Source organism: Thamnophis elegans, chromosome 14, assembly GCF_009769535.1.
Source record: "Thamnophis elegans isolate rThaEle1 chromosome 14, rThaEle1.pri, whole genome shotgun sequence".
Classification (NCBI taxonomy): Eukaryota; Metazoa; Chordata; class Lepidosauria; order Squamata; family Colubridae; genus Thamnophis; species Thamnophis elegans.
Window position 1 is genome coordinate 47,832,275 of NC_045554.1, and position 17,533 is coordinate 47,849,807.

At 48.3% G+C, this 17,533-nt stretch overlaps 1 protein-coding gene and 1 non-coding gene across 3 annotated transcripts; one reads left to right on the forward strand and one right to left on the reverse strand.

Moving 5' to 3' along the window:
• Nucleotides 1-1,235: 1,235 nt before the first annotated feature.
• Nucleotides 1,236-1,308, reverse strand: TRNAM-CAU. The gene has a single exon. It is a non-coding gene; the product is annotated as a tRNA-Met (tRNA).
• A 5,718-nt stretch (nucleotides 1,309-7,026) lies between these two features.
• Nucleotides 7,027-15,809, forward strand: LOC116517760 (microtubule-associated proteins 1A/1B light chain 3B). Of its 2 annotated transcripts, none has more exons than XM_032230913.1 (4): nucleotides 7,027-7,156; nucleotides 9,768-9,823; nucleotides 13,037-13,143; nucleotides 14,618-15,809. In XM_032230913.1, the coding sequence occupies exons 1-4, from the start codon at nucleotides 7,117-7,119 to the stop codon at nucleotides 14,790-14,792; spliced, it is 378 nt and encodes a 125-aa protein (XP_032086804.1). In that variant the 5' UTR covers nucleotides 7,027-7,116; the 3' UTR covers nucleotides 14,793-15,809. The 2 variants fall into 2 exon arrangements, with proteins under 2 accessions (XP_032086804.1, XP_032086805.1); XM_032230914.1 differs by lacking the exon at nucleotides 7,027-7,156 and adding an exon at nucleotides 8,765-8,917.
• Nucleotides 15,810-17,533: the final 1,724 nt, after the last annotated feature.

Genomic DNA, 17,533 nt, shown 5'->3' on the forward strand with positions numbered 1-17,533 from the left:
GAACCGCTGAACTGCAGATAACAGTCAGCTGAAGTAGCCTGCAGTGCTGCATTTAACCACCTCGGCTTTTAATAAATGATGTTACCTAGCTGGGTCACAAAATGTCTGCAAGAAAACAAGCAAGCTCAGAGAGTAGCAAGGACCCCACAGTCGTCGTCCTCCTCCTCTACTCCTCCACTCCATAAAGTCTTCCACCTTCTAGCAGTGATAATGTTGCCTAGTTGGGTCAAGAAATGTTTGCAAGAAAACCACCAAGTTCAAAGAGCACCAAGGACCCTTTAATTGTGGTCATCCTCCTCCTCCTCCTCCTCCTCCTCCTCCTCCCATACCTCTCTCCCTTTTAGCACTGATGCTATTACCTAGTTGGATAGTGGAACCTCTTCAAGAAAACCACCAAATTCAGGGAGCACCAAACACCCCACAGTCCTCCTCGTCTCTGCCAACTGATAGCACTCATAATGTTCTCTAGTTGGGTCACGAAACGTCTGCAAGAAAACCACCAAGCTCAGAGAGCACCAAGGACCCCACAGTCCTCCTCCTCCTCTCTTCATACCCTACCTTCTAGCACTGATGATATTACCTAGCAGGGTCATGAAACACCTGCAAGAAAACCCCCCCACGCTCAGACAGCACCAAGGACTCCACAATTGTTATTATCCTCCCACACCCCCTCCTAACCCTGATGATGTTCCCTAATTGGATGGCGAAACGTCTGCAAGGAAACCACCAAGCTCAGAGAGCAGCAAACACACCACAGTCCTCCTCCTCTCTTCATACCCCTCCGTCTAGCACTGATGATATTACCTAGCGGGGTCATGAAACGCCTGCAAGAAAACCCAGACAGCTCAGACAGCACCAAGGACCCCACAATTGTTATTATCCTCCCCCACCCCCTCCTAACCCTGATGATGTTCCCTAGTTGGGTGGCGAAACGTCTGCAAGGAAACCCCCCGAGGGCTGCAGAGAGGACCCGGGAGGACCCTGCCCTCCTGTCAACGCTGAGCTGCGAACATTCTCCTTCATTATGTCTTAGTTTTCTGGCCACTTAGACGGGCGGGCCCCCCCACCGGGAGCCCCGCCTCCTGGGAAAGGCGAGGGGCTGTTTGCAGCCTTTCTCCCCCCCCCCGCCCCCCGCGCGCCGTCCTGGGGGTCGCGCAGCCCTTCTCCCGCAAAATGCATGGAAGGGGGTCTTCCTCCGGCTTTGCATGGGGAGGGGGGAAAAAGTAATCCAGGCGTGCCCCGTGTGAGGCTCGAACTCACGACCTTCAGATTATGAGACTGACGCGCTGCCTACTGCGCCAACGAGGCTCCTGCCGAAAGCCTCGCTCCGGAGCCTCCTTGAAGCCTAGCCTGTCCTTTCCGGTTTTTTTGCAGGGGGCAGATGGGCTGCGGCGGTCCCGGCTCACCCCTCCATTCCCCCCACTCCCGAGCGCTGCTCCGAGAGACCCCCTTTTCTCCGGGATTCCGAGAAAAAGAGTGCGAGGCAGGTCCGGTCGCTGGAAAGCAACTCGTGGCTGCATGAAATCCTTTGGGAGGGGGGGGAAAAAAACCTCATTTTCATTCATTTCAGCCATGGGACAAGAGTTGCCTTCAGAAGTTGTGGGAGCTTCATCGCTGGAGGCTTTCAAGAAGAGGCTGGACATCAGTCAGAAATGACGTGGGGTCTCCTGCTTGGGTAGAGGGGGTTGGACTAGATGACCTACAGGGTCCCTTCCAACTCCATTCTGATTGATTGATCTGGAAACAAGGAGGAATATTCTGATAGGGAGAACAATCAACCCATGGAACAGAAGTTGTGGGAGCTTCATCACGGGAGGCTTTCAAGAAGAGACTGGGGTGCCATCCGTCAGAAATGGCGTAGGGTCTTCTGCTTGGGTGGGAGGGTTGGAGTAGATGACCTCCGATGTCCCTTCCAACTCTGTTATTCTGTTCTGTATACTAATGCAACAGAAGACAAAATTGCATAATATTTGCCTCTGCGCAACCGGCGTATCGGTGCCCACAGGCCCCAGGGCTTGTTTTTAACGTCCCAGAGATTTTTCTCTTATTTTTACTAATGTTTTGTATTCTGCATAATCCACATATTCTTTTTTTTTTAAGTTAATGGTCTTTTATTGGAAAAAAGACTAGCATTTACAACTTGGAATGGACATAACTGTACTATCTTGAACATCGATGTTGATAGTTGTGCTGAAGTCCACAGGCCCCTCTGCCAGCTCCAAGTCTCGGTACAGTAAATTTTAAAACTGCAAGAGAGAGAGAGAGAGAAACAGGGAGAGATGAAGAGGGAGAGAGAGAGAAAGAGAAAGAAAGAGAGAGGGAGAGGGAGAGGGAGAGGGAGAGAGAGAGAGAGAGAGAGAGAGAGAGAGAGAGAGAGAGAGAATAATCCACATATTCAATGCCTGTTGATTGGGACCTGTTTAATGGCACTGCTTTTAAAAATACAGCTTACGGTTAATAACGTTCTAGTGTGGCCCGGAACTATTGCCAGGCTCAGGAACGGGCTGTGGGTTCAAAACAGGTTGATGCTACACAGCTGGATTGTAATGGATGACAGTGAGTTTCAGAGGATGGATAATCCTTGATTTAGAATGGCTAAACGAAACCTTCGTTTAAGCGAGTTTTGCCCCGTTGGGTAACCATTCTTGCCACAGTCGTTAAATGAATCGCTGCAGTTGTTAAGTTAGTAACACGGTTGTTAAGTGAATCTGGCTTCCCCCCGTTGACTTTGTTGCCAGGAGGTTGCGAAAGCTAAGCGCTGCAACCGCCATAAGTATGAGTCAGTTGCCCAGCATTTGAATTCTGATCACATGACCATGGGGGAAATGATGCTGCAACGGTCATAAGTGGGGGGAACAGCCATAAATACCCCTTTTTTTTTGGTGCTGTTGTAACTTTGGTCACTAAACAAGCTGTTGTAAATTAAGGACTCCTGTACAATACAACTTTTCAGCCGAGAAAGAAAATCACAGCAGTCTGACTAGAATCACTGAACATAAATATAGACAGTGTTTTTCAACCTTGGCCACTTGAAGATGTCTGGACTTCAACTCCCAGAATTCCCCAGCCAGCATTCGCTGGCTGGGGAATTCTGGGAGTTGAAATCCGGACATCTTCAAGTGGCCAAGGTTGAGAAACACTGATATAGAATCTGATGCATGTTCAATTAGGAGTAAGTTCTTCTGTCTTTGCCTATATTCAGTGGGGTTCGCTTTCCTTTTTCCTCTGAAAATGCAATTCCGAGCACTTTTGCTTTGGGATACAATTCCACTAACTCAAATGGGATTTATTTCTGAGGAAGTCATATACATAACGGATGGCTTGTTGATAGGCTGAATCTTGCTTGTTTTATTTATTTATTTATAAAATTTATATGCCGCCCAATCCCGAAGGACTCCGGGAGGCTTACAAAAAAGAGAGAGAGAGAGAGAAAAGACACATAACGAACACATAACGGAAAAAAAAAAGACATTTCATGACCCAAACTTGCTAACATCATCAGTGCTCGTGATGTTAGCACTGACTAACACTGCTGGTGTTACACAGTTTGGGTCTGCAAGAAACGTCTGCAAGAAAACAAGCGTGTTCAGAGAGCACCAAAGACCCCCCCCTCTCATGTCAACCCTGAGCTACGAATATTCTCTTTTATTAATATACAGGTTGAATCTCATGACGTCACCGCCAAGGCAGGCAGCCAAGGAGCCTTGTGGGAATGACTCATCATTGCTCTGACTCAATGCATTTTTAAAAATCGATCGTCATTAAAGATTCACCAGAGTCTGTCACATTGCTGCCACGAAGAAAGAGCCATTGCTATCGGCTTATTATAGCATCTGCAATACAGGACTCTCAATGTTTCAGGTTTAGCCACAATTAAACCCGAAAGATCACAATTAAAACCTTGCTTGATGTCACCTGCACGCTTTGGTTTTCAGGGATGGTCCAAAATTTTGTGGGGGGTCAAATGCTTCCTCCTCACCTCTCCACCCCCTCCCCGACGGAAACGTACACCAAAACAAGTCAAGTGATTTTTAGGATGTGAAGTCAGACAATACTGCAATCTTTTCTTCCCATCACTGGGAAATTAAGCTATGGGAAGAGCTATGGGCTCTCAACCTTCAAAGGTGAAACTTGGTGGAATTTAATGCTAACGTCACAGATGTTTTCCATACTCTCTTTGAAAGCTCAGTATCTTCTATCTTATACTATCCTTAAAAGGATATTTTCCAATGCTTCAGGTCTGAATTCTTCTTAAACCAGGCTTTCAAATAGTTATTTCAATTAATTTATTTAATTTATTTAATTTATTTCTATAAGCCCATTTTATAACCAATGCTGGACAGCTCCCAATCAAACCCTCCTCCTAAAATTCATACCAGTTGATGTCAAACATCTAAAATGTGCCTTTTAGCCCTAATAGATGCTGAAGGCGGGGAAAGGAATTGAGTTTGTAGAGTGCATTTGATATGTAATAATAGATTATCCGATAGGGACAGGAAAGATGGCGCTAAGCCCCAACAAACCAGCTATTTCATGGTTTAACGCAACACTTGCTCCAGGCTTCCTAGTTCAAAAGCAGCTAAATTTGACAGAGGTGTGATTCATTGCAGGTGGTGGACGTAGGCATCCAGGGCAATTTGCAATCAACTCACGTGTGTGATGTGCCATATACATGACACCGCTTATTAGCAATTGCAGTTCTTGCATACGTCTGTCAAAGTCATCTTCCTTAATGTGCACACTCACTCACACACCCATTCTCTTCCTGCCAGATGAATATGCCCTTAAGTAGAAACCGGGTCAAACAGCATCACATAAAGAATGCCTAAGGTTGGATACATGGGAAAGAATATGGGTAACAAATGTGAAATTTACACAAGCTCAAAACTTGAGAGAAAATTTTTATAAGATGTTCTATAGATGGCATTTAGATCCTAAAAAGTTGGCTTCTATGTATCCGAATGTACAGCCTAAATGTTGGAGGTGTGGTTCTCTCGATGCTACATATTTTCATATATGATGGACCTGCCAAAAGGTTAAGGCATTCTGGATAAAAATATGGTGGATCATGCAAAATATCTTTAAAAGAAGGATAAAGTTTACTCCTCAGTTATTCTTACTAGGTATAAGTACTGACTTTACAGTGGTAGAGAGTAACTTGACTCTGCACCTAATAACGGCAGCAAGACTGTTGGTGGCGCAATACTGGAAGAAGGAAGACTTGCCTACAATTCAAGAATGGGCATTGAAAGTTACAAACTTAGCCGAGATGGCTAAAATATCAGCATATTTTAAAGATCACTCAAATGAGAGATATAAACGAGACTGGAAAAAATGGATTGACTATATACAAAATAAATACGGGACCAAGAAATTCCAGTTAGCCTATGCTTAAGATCAGAAATGATTTAAATTGTTTAAAGTTAGCTCGGCAAGAAGAAGCTAAGGTCAATGTAGAGATGTCATTAATTTCTTTATTTCTTTTTTCTCAATAGATTTTAGACTGTGTTTGTTAAAAACCCATACTGTGTACGGGCTCTGGGAAGTAGGGGGGGGGGGGGGACGGAGGAGGGGGTTGGGGTGGAGGGTGGAGGGAGGGAGGGGTATACATTAGGCTAGACAAGAATTTGGTGGTAGACTAGAACTATTTTGACACACAAAAAAATTGTACTCCGATGTCTTATTGATTGAGGAATGATGAAATGTTTGTTTTAAAAGAAAATAAAACTTTTGAACAGAAGACCTCCGAGGTCCCTTCCAAAAAAAAAAAAGAAGAAGTGATGCCAAGGAGCGGTCCATTTTATGCAGCAATTTCTTTTCGATTCTTCAGATGCGAAGGAAATATGCCAAAGGACTCTTCAAGTCTCTGTGCCAACAACAGCAGCCTTATGGCTTTCGTTATTTGTTGGGTTGTGTAGTCTTCCACTCTTGAGAGGAGTCCTGTAGCAACCTGCCCCTTTGCTCCAAAGGGGTTTGAAGGATGGGCTATGACTCTCTTTGGGACAATCCGGGTATGTTCCCCCCCACCCCACCCCCCAGGCCAGTCCTTGCAATGAGGATCTGCAGGTCCCATGGAAGAAGAAGCAGATGACGAGCATGTCAGTTGCAAGCATTATGGAGCATTATGCGCCACAGGAAATCCTTGGCTTTTGAGTAACCAGGAATGAAGAGCCGGAACATGGCAGCTGCCCTAGGGATCCCCAGTGGGGAGGCAGATGGACGCCAGAGCATCCCATGTGGGCTTTCAGCAGCCAGAAGTGAAAAGCTCTGAATGATGGGCAAAATAAAAAAGCAGAGGTGAACGAAATAAATAACCCGAAAAACAGAATATGCCAAGGAGAGGAGCCTGGGGTGGAGTGAATCTTCCAGCATCTGCCGTAGGCCAGGCTAGTTGAGGATGAGGATGATGGGCTCTGTAGTCCAGGCCCCTGGAAGGCAAAAAAGGGGAGTGCGTATATAGCAGTGTTTCTCAACCTTGGCCACTTGAAGATGTCCGGACTTCAACTCCCAGAATTCCCCAGCCAGCGAATGCGAATGCTGGCTGGGGAATTCTGGGAGTTGAAGTCCGGACATCTTCAAGTGGCCAAGGTTGAGAAACACTGCTATATAGGGACACTTTATGCCAGAGCGATGGGGGTTGTACACTAGGGTGTTGGAAGTTGCATTTGTAACATAATCAACATCCTGGAAACTGAGGGAGGATGGAAAGACATCAGGACACCTAGCCGGTTCAGCACGATGGGCTTGTGGTTCCCCAAAACCTGGCACGTCAAAAGGGCTAGGCCTCTTCCTCCTCTTCTGAGTCGCCATGGTAACCACGGCGGCCGGGAGGAGAGAAGCTTGGGCCCGACCTGCGCAAGCGCGCTGGCCTCCTCCTCCTCCTCGTCTGCAGACGCAGGGCCGGGGACGGCCGACTGCGCAGGCGCAGCTGAAGCCCAGGAGGAGCCGCGGCCTACTGCTTCTGCTTCGTCCTGCCTGTGACGTCAGAGGCCGGGAGGCGGGGCGGCCCGGGTCAGCTGACCGCGGGAGGGCGGGGGGGGCAGGAGGAGGAGGAGGAGGTCGGGCGCCGCTGAGGAGGCCGCAGAGACGCTGAGGGGAGCCGCCGCCGCCGCCGCGATGCCCTCGGAGAAGAGCTTCAAGCAGCGACGCTCCTTCGGTGGGCCCGGGGGCAGGCGGGCTGGGGTGTGTGTGTGTGTGGGGGGAGGCTTTCCCCGTCTGGGGCGGCTGCGGGCGATGGGAGTTGGAGTCCTCCCTGAGGAAGACCGGGGGGAGGGGGAGGAAGGATTGAGGAGGGGGCTCTACGCGTAGCTCTGGCCCCGCTTTCCTTGGATCCCAGGCCCCCACACAACAGCCCTGCGGAGTAGGCCGGGAGGGAGGGGAGGGAGGGGGAGAGAGGCCTCCCCCCCCGCCCTTTTTGCCTGGCTCCTTGACTCCCCTCCCCCCCCGGCCAGAAAGGACCGAGGGGGGGGGGTCAGTGGAGGAAGGATCCCCCCCACTGGGCATCCAAAAAGACCCTCCCGCCCGCACGACCCCTCCTTTTCTCCAGGAAGCCCCCCTCCCCCCAGCCTGGCATCTTCTGCCCCCCCCTTCGCTCCCCCTGAGACTATTGAGGACTGCAGCCCCCTCCCCAAGACCGACTGCCCCCCCCAACTTCTCTTGGTGTGATGGGGAGACAGATAAAAGCCCTCCCAATGTCCTGACACCCCCCCCCCGCCCACTGTGCCTCTCCATGAAGATCCCCCCCCCACTGGGCATCCAAAAAGACCCTTCCCCCCCCCCACGACCCCTCCTTTTCTCCAGGAAGCCCCCTTCCCCCCCCTTGGCATCTTCTGTCCCCCCCCTTCGCTCCCCCTATTGAGGACTGCAGCCCCCTCCCCAAGACCGTCTCCCCCCCAGCTCTCTTGGTATGATGGGTAGACAGCTAAAAGCCCTCCCAATATCCTGACACCCCCCCCCCCCCGCCCACTGTGCCTCTCCATGAAGATCCCCCCCCCACTGGGCATCCAAAAAGACCCTTCCCCCCCCCCACGACCCCTGCTTTTCTCCAGGAAGCCCCCTTCCCCCCCCTTGGCATCTTCTGTCCCCCCCCTTCGCTCCCCCTATTGAGGACTGCAGCCCCCTCCCCAAGACCGTCTCCCCCCCAGCTCTCTTGGTATGATGGGGAGACAGCTAAAAGCCCTCCCAATATCCTGACACCCCCCCCCCCCGCCCACTGTGCCTCTCCATGAAGATCCCCCCCCCCACTGGGCATCCAAAAAGACCCTTCCCCCCCCCCACGACCCCTCCTTTTCTCCAGGAAGCCCCCTTCCCCCCCCTTGGCATCTTCTGTCCCCCCCCTTCGCTCCCCCTATTGAGGACAGCAGCCCCCTCCCCAAGACCGTCTCCCCCCCAGCTCTCTTGGTATGATGGGGAGACAGCTAAAAGCCCTCCCAATATCCTGACACCCCCCCCCCCCCCGCCCAGTGTGCCTCTCCATGAAGATCCCCCCCCCCACTTTCAATTAAACCAAGCCTGGAGCTGGCGGGGGGGGGGGCATGCCAGTGCAGGGCCTGTTTGTGCGGCTTCTTGGCATCCAGGCGTAAACAGGTCTGGTGCCTGTCACTTCCGCCTGGCAGGCGGGCATCATGGGCTGCCTGGCACACCTTCCCTGGGAGCCTGGAGGGCAGCGGGTTTGCAAGTGCCGGTCAAGGTTAGGAGGATGTGTGGGTCAGTCGGGTCATCTGGGTTATGGGGCGGGTGGCAGGGGCTGCTCCTGGCACCTTTTATTTGCTCTCCTTCCTCTGCGATGGGGGGCGGGGAGAATAGTCCTGCAGTTGCCCAGGGGACCATCTGCTTCCTGGGCAATGCCAGGGCTCCATGAAGCGAATGCAAATCCTTTCCTAGTAAGAAGACCTGATGGGCACCTCTGAAGCACTGGGTTAGTTGTTGTGGTTGTGGAAAAGTTGAATCACAGGTGATTATTTCACTAATTGCCTGGGTGACGGCAATACTCAGTGGCAGGTGACTTCTGACGGGGATCAGAGGCTGAAAAGCGGAAGAAAATATTGAGCGTTATACCCTCCTCCCTAAAAGTAAAAAAATGGGTTTAACGATTGGGAGGAGAAAGAAAGAATTCAACACCTGCAAGACTTGGGAATTGGTTTGTTTTCCACCGGAGTTTGAATTTCAGCTGCTAAATGGCATAATCGATGCTTTAAATGTGATTTTCTTTCTCTTCCTCCCTCTCTCTTTTGCATAAGAAGACTCTGTTGTGAGCAGTTGATTTTGTTTTTGTTCTGCCTAAACTGGTTTTCCTGCTTGTCTGGCAAGGCGGAAGAAGGGCTGGCACTTCGGTTTGTTTTTGTGCTGCTGAAAATGAAAGTAAAGGTCACATTTGCTGTTTGTTTTCTTTTAGGAAATGAGCAATGCAAATAGGCCCATATCAGGGGGCGGGGGAGGAGGAAATCTTTCTTAGAATCTCTGGGGCAGTGTTTCTCAACCTTGGCAACTTGAAGATGTCCGGACTTCAACTCCCAGAATTCCCCAGCCAGCATTCGCTGATCTGGAGCATTCGCTGCTGGGGAATTCTGGGAGTTGAAGTCCGGACATCTTCAAGTTGCCAAGGTTGAGAAACACTGCTCTGGGGCATAGCAATACAAATAACCATTAGCCACCTTTATTTTTTGAAGAGGTTCATATGTTAAAGTGTGCAGTTGATTTTAAACAAGCTTAATTGGTTTCTTTTTGAGGGGTAGAACTTGGCAATGACTTTACTTTTTCCCTTTTAGAACAAAGAATAGAAGATGTCAGACTTATTCGCGAACAGCATCCAACAAAGATACCGGTGAGTTGGCTTCAGCCTGGTCTGCCTAATGGTGAGACTCAATTAACAGTATCGGCAGTATTTGGGGGGGGGGGGCGGAAGGGGTTAACACTTTCAGTTGATGTAGTCGTAATTAGTGGAAGATACTTTGCCCCTGCCTTGTTTATCTTAAAGAAGGATATGCATTTGTTTTGCTCCAGAGCTCAATATCCGATTGCAGCTGGCTTTTCTTTTAATGTGTAACTGACTGGAGAAAGGAAATGGACTGAAATAACAGGGAGAACTGCATTCACAAGCTTCTGATTTATTTTGAGAGAGGACGATCTAGGGGTTCCCAACCTTTTCCATGCCCCACACCCCTTGAATGCTTCTGATATATTTCTCGCACCCCTTACAAAAGTAAATAATTATACCCATATAATTATGCATATACGCTATAATTTTGAAACTTCTCAACCCAAGTTTTTCCACCCCCTGGAATGTTGTCTCACATCCCTGGTGGGGGAACCCCTGATCTGGAGCAAGAGAATCATCCCTTCCTGTCTTTCTCCTCCAGGGCAGTTTGAAGCTCCTTTTTGCTAATTCAGTAAGACGTTCTTGATCATGTTTCTGTGGACTTTTGAGTGAAAACTCAAAGATTGCGTGCCACAAAGGGACCACAAGTATTCTTCTATAGAACCATCGCAAGACAGCAGCAGAAGCATCACTGCAAAGTAATTTTTGTAGTAGCCCATCCAAATGAATAAAGCCCTATTAGGTGTTGAAGTGTCTGGGAAAGAAGCGATGCCAATGCTGAAAACTGGTAGCCCTTCTCAATAACAACATTCCCAAAGAGCTGTTGCAGATCTTCAGTAGTTGGGAAGGAAATACAGAAGACTTCCAAAACTTTGAGAGCTTGTGTGGGAAATAAGGAAACAATGCTAAGGACTGGGCAGGTCAGGCAGAGGCAATAACAGAACAACATGAGTTGGAAGGGACCCTGGAGGTCTTCTAGTCCAACCCCCTGCTTAGGCAGGAAGCCCTGTATCATTTCAGACAAATGGTCGTCCGGTCTCTTCTTAAAAACCTCCAGTGTTCTTGAGCACTGAATCCGAAGCTCCAAATAGTTCTGTCCGCAAGGATTTCCCAAAGACCTTGGGGCCCCATCCGCTTCTGTTGACTTCGGCCTTTTGCTTGCCCCTGTGCCAAGAGGGGCTTGGGCAGGCCTTGGCAGGGGCAGAGCATCGGAGTTAAGGGTATTCTCTGAATGGATTGCCTCTTTCTGGGTTAAACTGGCCCACATTTCTGTGCTGTAGGTTTGTGTACCTAGCATAGAAGTGGGCCGCTATGTTACCCATTTTATCCTGAGCCTGTTTCAGGGAAGGGATGCAGCTGCTTGAAAGAACATCTGGCGGGCTTTGTTAAGAACTTGCAAATGGAAGGACCACAACCAGCAAGGACAACATTGAAAGGGGGGAAATTAAAAGGGGGATTTCCATCCTCCTTGCCAAAGCAGAATGCCTCTCTGGTCCACTGACAAGCCCATAGAGGGTGCATCTGTGCTTGCCTGATAATGCTGGCTCAAATGTTTGTGCAATTCTTGGGTAAATCCCATTGCTGGCAGTGTGCAATTCAGGGAACCAGAAAGTGGCCACTATTTTTAAGTTCCCCTGCTCACTGCAAAATATGAAACACTCATTTTCCAGTCATGTTCCCTATCAGAGCAAGGAGCAAAATCCAGAATAGCCTGACTGGCGTTGTCAGCATTGTAGACCAGCTGGGGGGGACTTAACCTCCACCCCCTTCCTACCCTTCTCTCTGGATTGTCCAGATCAGTGGCTGATTAGGCTACCCCTCCCCCCCCTTAAGGGGGGTCTTCCATGGAGACCAATCTGCAGAGTCTTTTGCCCCTGATCTGTTTGCAATTTCAAGGAAGGAATTCAGGTCAAGCTGCATGGAGAGACTCCTGAAAGGCCATTGGATGCAGCTGCTGAGATGGGCCTTGGCAAGGTTTAAAATTTACTGACCTCTCCATCATAAAAGTAACCTAGCAGAATCCGCCATCTTTGAGAATAGCTTGCTAACCGAAGAGTGCCTGGAGTTGGATGAGGGAGTAATTTTCTGTCGAATAAAGCAGTAACTAATTAAGGAATCACCGTGCATTTCTTCATCTTCTTTGTTAACACAGTACTTAGAATCCACCCCATCTTCAGGGATCGTGGGCTGTTTGCAACATCAAATGGGGGGAAAACAACAAAAAACTCTAGATGAGAATTAGTACAAGAAAACAAAAATCAAAGCCCGGTAAAATTCAAGATAGGTATCATCATCAGCCAAAATTAAAATCAGCTTATTTAAATTTTTCCTTTTTTCCCTCAGTGCCAAACGCAGCAGAAAATTATCCAATTCTGTTTCCTTTCTAAACACACAGCCTTTGTATAGAATCAATGAAAACTGTTACTTTACAGAACATTGATCTTGAGGTTTGAAGCCCAAATAATCTCTTTTTGTTTCCTTTTCTTTCCAAAAAGAACTTAACAATGGAAGAAGGAGTTACATCTAGTTCCATTTTTATACCTGTCATATGATCTCTTTAGTCAAATCAACACTGGCCTATCTTAAGTAATGGTAGCAGTTCTGCTTTAAATAGGCTTGCATAATCTCTTTCAATGGCACTTTTCTGTTTCTCAATGACAAAAACGTAAATTAAGACAGCCCCTCTTTTGCTTAACCATTTATAAGGAACAAGCATTGTCCTGTTAATAGCATTCAGATTTGATTTTTCTTCTGGGGCTGTATTTATAAACGGCATCATTTCCTCAGTGGCCTCAAAGTGCAAAGATAATTTCTTTGCAAATGTTGGAACGATGAGGAAGATCTGTGGTGCTTTTGATTTAAAACTGTGGTGCTTTTGATTTAAAACGTCACTTTTGCTACTTCCATGGTTTCTCCTGCAATCGCCTCTTTCTTCTCTTGTTTTAAACCTATTGTGATCATTCTGGACACACTTTAGCAGTTTTCATTAAAATAAAGGCAACTATGTAAATTCATGAATATCAATTCACTTTTTGTGTTGTTCAAGGTGTTGGTTTTAAATACTGCTGTGTAGGAAATCACAGAAAATATGTAGTACCCATTGGCATGGTTTGGAAAAACGTCGTTGCATTTTGTGCCAACCCAGATATAAAGTGTGAATTTAAAGTGGCACGTCTATCGCATTCCAACGTTTGTTTCTACTCTTGGCATCTTTTCCAGGTAATTATCGAAAGATATAAAGGAGAAAAGCAGCTTCCCGTTCTGGACAAAACAAAATTTCTGGTCCCAGATCACGTCAACATGAGTGAGCTTATCAAGATAATCAGGTATTTAACCCGTAATCATTTGCATGCAGATTCACTTTTTGCGAGGCCTAAGAAACAAAAGGCTTCCTTACTTTGGGACCATCGGATTTTATTGGGACTCTGTTGTCTAAGAACTTTTAAGAATTGTTGTTCCACACTATTAAGCCGGTGCTAAGCCAAGACCAGCTACCGTAGTGGATAACCCAGCTAGGATTCCACAAGGCTCAGCTGACTTGCAGCAGAAGCCAGATCTTAAACACGGCCTATCCTCTGCTTACTCAGGGGTAAAGCTGCAGAGGCACAGGGCTTTGATTTTAAAAAAGATTTTATTTAGTTCATGGTTGCCCCCAAAGGGGCTTTTTCCCAAAAGGCAACAGGACTATCCTTGGTTTTTTTCCCGTGAAAACGTTGCACTTCTCATCCAAGAAGCTTCTTCCGCTCTAACCGAAGAACTGTTCCACACCTATTTACACTCAGATTGAGGTGACTCTGAGGATACAGATAAACCCCCAAGCGGCCTCAACAACTCCCAGAGAGCCAACACACCCCTTCGGAGCAGATGACTGCGAAGGATATAAATCCTTCCATTTCCCCACCAGAACTGAAGAAGCTGCTCGGATGAGGAGCGAAACGTTTTCGAAGGGACAAACCAAGGAAATCCATTCGCCTTTTGGAAAAGAACCTTTGGGTGCTAAACAAATAAGCTGAGCTAAATAAAAGCTCCACAGACCACTGCTGCTTGGGATTGAGAAGGGACCCGGGGGTGGGGGGGAATCTATTCCAACCTGAGTGAACAAGATGGAATCTGGGGGAAAAAATCCCAGGATCCATTCAATGTATTGATGGGAAAGGGAAGGATTCTGCTTTATCAGCCCGTTCAAAATCTAGTGAGCGGCCTTTGTGAGCCTGCCTGGCTTTCGTCCTGGCGGTGGCAGGTACCGAGGTGGCGCAGTGGTTAGGGCGCAGCACTGCAGGCCACTTCAGCCGACTGCTATCTGCAGTTCAGCGGTTCTAATCTCACCAGCTCAGGGTTGACTCAGCCTTCCATCCTTCCGAGGTGGGTGAAATGTGGGGGCGATATGCTGACTCTGTAAACCGCTTAGAGAGGGCTGAAAGCCCTATGAAGCGGTATATAAGTCTAACTGCTATTGTTATTGCTATCTGTCTGTCTATCTATCTATCTATCTATCTATCTATCTATCTATCTATCTATCTGATTGTTGGGGGCGATATGCTGACTCTGTAAACCGCTTAGAGAGGGCTGAAAGCCCTATGAAGCGGTATATAAGTCTAACTGCTATTGCTACCCAGTCCCTGGAGGGCCACTAAAAAGGGAAAGGCTGAGAAATGCTTGGGAAGAGCACCTTAGTTAAGTGGTCATTTCTGGATGCGATAAAGCGGAGGAGGCGGTGGTCATCCTCTCGGGAGTTCCCGAGGCCAGGCCGAGCGCTGCTGGGGCCGCTGTTCAAGGCCCACTTCTCCTCTTCCCTTCCAGACGGCGACTGCAGCTGAATTCCAACCAAGCGTTCTTCTTACTGGTGAACGGACACAGCATGGTGAGCGTCTCCACGCCCATTTCGGAGGTGTACGAAAGTGAAAAGGATGAAGACGGATTCTTGTACATGGTCTACGCCTCTCAGGAAACGTTTGGCATGAAGCCCTCCGTGTAAACACCTTGCCCCCTCGGCCTTGTAGCCTAGCCTAGTTTTTGCCCTTTCCCCTCCCCTGCCCCTTCGCCCAGGAAAAAGAAAGGGATGTCGCGCCACTGATCTGCTCAGAGTAGTTGTGCTTTGCGGGATGCTCTCAAATGTCTTTTTCCTTTTTTTGTTTGTAAATATTTAAGAGATGAGCGCCAGTACGGACAAGCGGCCCGGCTTCGTAGACTCGCTATTCCTTTGCACAGGCATACTTGCTTTTTAAAAGCCTCTGGAATTGGAGCAAGATTCCATAACCTGCATGTTGACAATAGTAATAATAATTTTAAAAAATATGTTGGCGTTACTCTCAAATCATAGGAACTGGGCTAAGTGTTAAAAAAAAGTAGCCAACTGAAAATACATCTGTGTGATATTATCCTGTTAATTTATGTTTCAGCTCCTTAAAAAACTGCTTTTCCTCAAAAGGTAGGAAAGTTTGCCTCTTCCGGCTTCTTGGTGTTTGGAAAAATCGGTGCACGTGGGGGTGGGAGGGGGGGGGAAGAAGAGAGAGAGGGGTTAATTCCCTGGTATTGCTACTTCAGTCAATATCAGCAAAGCACCGGATTGCTAACTATAACTATAAAGCAAGCATAGCTTTAGTTTAGGAAGTGTGTATTTTAAAAAAATTAGGCTATGTATTTAACAGTTAAGAACATTACTCTAATATATTTGTATTCTGTCATGCATCTTTTTTTTTTTAAACCGAATCCGCCCATCGGGCCCTCCCGAAGGGGGCTTCCTTTTATCCTTCAAATGATGATAACAGATGCAAGCCATTAGGCGCAAGCTTTTTAGCCATTACAATTGTGTCTTTTTTGTGCACATCTATGTATCTTCATCTTTTTACCCGGAGTTCTTGAACTGGGACAGGTAGAAAGAAGATTGAATCTGCGTTGCATCCGTCACTGAAAAAACCTTGGTTTCCTTCAGCTTTAATTTCACACTGAACATAATTTCACTTTATTAAAGTCTAGACTGTATCTAAAATGACCCAAGAGTGCGTGTGGATTCGATGGCTACAACTACGTACCTGAGGCAGGTTAACTGGATTTCCATTTTGTTGTGGAGTCCTGTGCGGAATCATCTGAGAGATCCGCTTGGAATCCTCAGAAATGGCAAGGTTGGTGGGGGTGCGGGTGGGATGGGGCTCCAGAGAGCTCACTTCCATCAAGAAATCCTGCTAAAATCTCAGTCCATTGAAAGACTCGGCCTTCTAGCCAGCTTGGGATTCACCTATTCAGGCTTTGGTTTCAAAGCCCGTGAGATCTCATTGTGAACATGCGATGCCTCCTGCGCAACCTAGGTTCTCCATACAGACGGCCCTTCACAAGTACGGGACGGCTGCGTCTTGTTGCTTTCTTTGGAAAGAGAGCTGTCGTGGGTGCTGCACCCCAATTGGTTGCAAGGTGGTTTTGAAGAAGCCCACCCAATATCTGGCCCCGTTGTTCCTGTGTTATGAATGTGGCTGTGGACTTTTTCAAAATTGAAACCCAGTTATGTTATTTAACACGGCACCGGGAAATTGGCGCAGCTGCCTCTGGCCTGGTTGCTTGGAAGCAGGACTGCTCAAATCTCTACATGGGGCTGCCCCTGAAGAGTGTTCGAAGACTGCAGTTGGCCCAGAATGCAGCCATGCGAGCGATATTGGGTGTACCTAGATACACCCATCCTCCGCGAGCAGCACTGGCTCCCCATTGGTCTCCGGACGCGCTTCAAGGTGCTAGTCGTTACTTTTAAAGCCCTACATGGTTTAGGACCTGGCTACCTGAGAGACCGCCTCCTGCCATTCACCTCCCAACAACCAACAAGATCGCACAGGTTGGGCCTCCTCCGGGTGCCGTCGACCGGACAATGCCGGCTGGCGGCTCCCCAGGGGAGGGCCTTCTCTGTAGCTGCGCCGGCCCTGTGGAACGAACTACCCGTAGAGATCCGGACCCTCACCACTCTCCCGGCCTTCCGTAAAGCCACCAAGACCTGGCTGTTCCGGCAGGCCTGGGGCTGTTGATCAATATCCAGCCCCACTTAGACAGAATGGATGGTGTGTAATTTTAATAATTGTATCTTTTATCTTAAATTGTTAAATGCTTCTTTTATCTTGCCTGTAAGCCACCCAAAGTCCCAAGGTAGTGGGCGGCATACAAATTTTATTAAATTGAAAATTGAAATCTCGGGCCACTGTTGCTGCTAACTGGGCTGGGTGGGATTTCTGAGCCACGAGTCCAATGCAACAAGAAAAAAGTGGACTCCCAAAGGCTGCAAGGAAGGACACGCCAGGCCAGAGGATTCCGGCAGGGGTCCCACTTCCTGGGCCACGGATTGGTACGGGTGCGTGGCCTGTTAGGGACAGTGCCACACAACTGGAGGTGAGCAGGCGGTGAGCAAAACTGCACACGTGGACTGCAGGTTAAGCCCTCCTCTCCCTGTCTGGTGGTCTGTGGTGCCCAAAGGGTTGGGGGCACCCGCTGGATTACCGTACAGCCCAGGCTGCAGCCTGGCCTTGCCTTCTCCTGGGGAAAGCAAAGCCAAGTCCAGTGCAGTTTGCCTACAAGTCCCACTTGTGAAGGTGCCCTCTGCCAGTCTGTGGCTGACAGCAATTAGCCAGCTCCAGGCGTTATCATCTTTCGCCCCACGGGGAGTCGGGGGGAAAAACCCCATCAACAAGGATAACTGGAAAGACACTGCGGTCTTTTATTTGTTTTTCAGTACATTAAATT

Coding starts and splice junctions, on each gene's coding strand:
- LOC116517760 (XM_032230913.1), top strand. CDS start 7,117: ATGCCCTCGGAGAAGAGCTTCAAGCAGCGACGCTCCTTCG. Junction 9,824..13,036: donor AGCATCCAACAAAGATACCG/GTGAGTTGGCTT, acceptor CATCTTTTCCAG/GTAATTATCGAAAGATATAA. Junction 13,144..14,617: donor GAGCTTATCAAGATAATCAG/GTATTTAACCCG, acceptor CTTCCCTTCCAG/ACGGCGACTGCAGCTGAATT.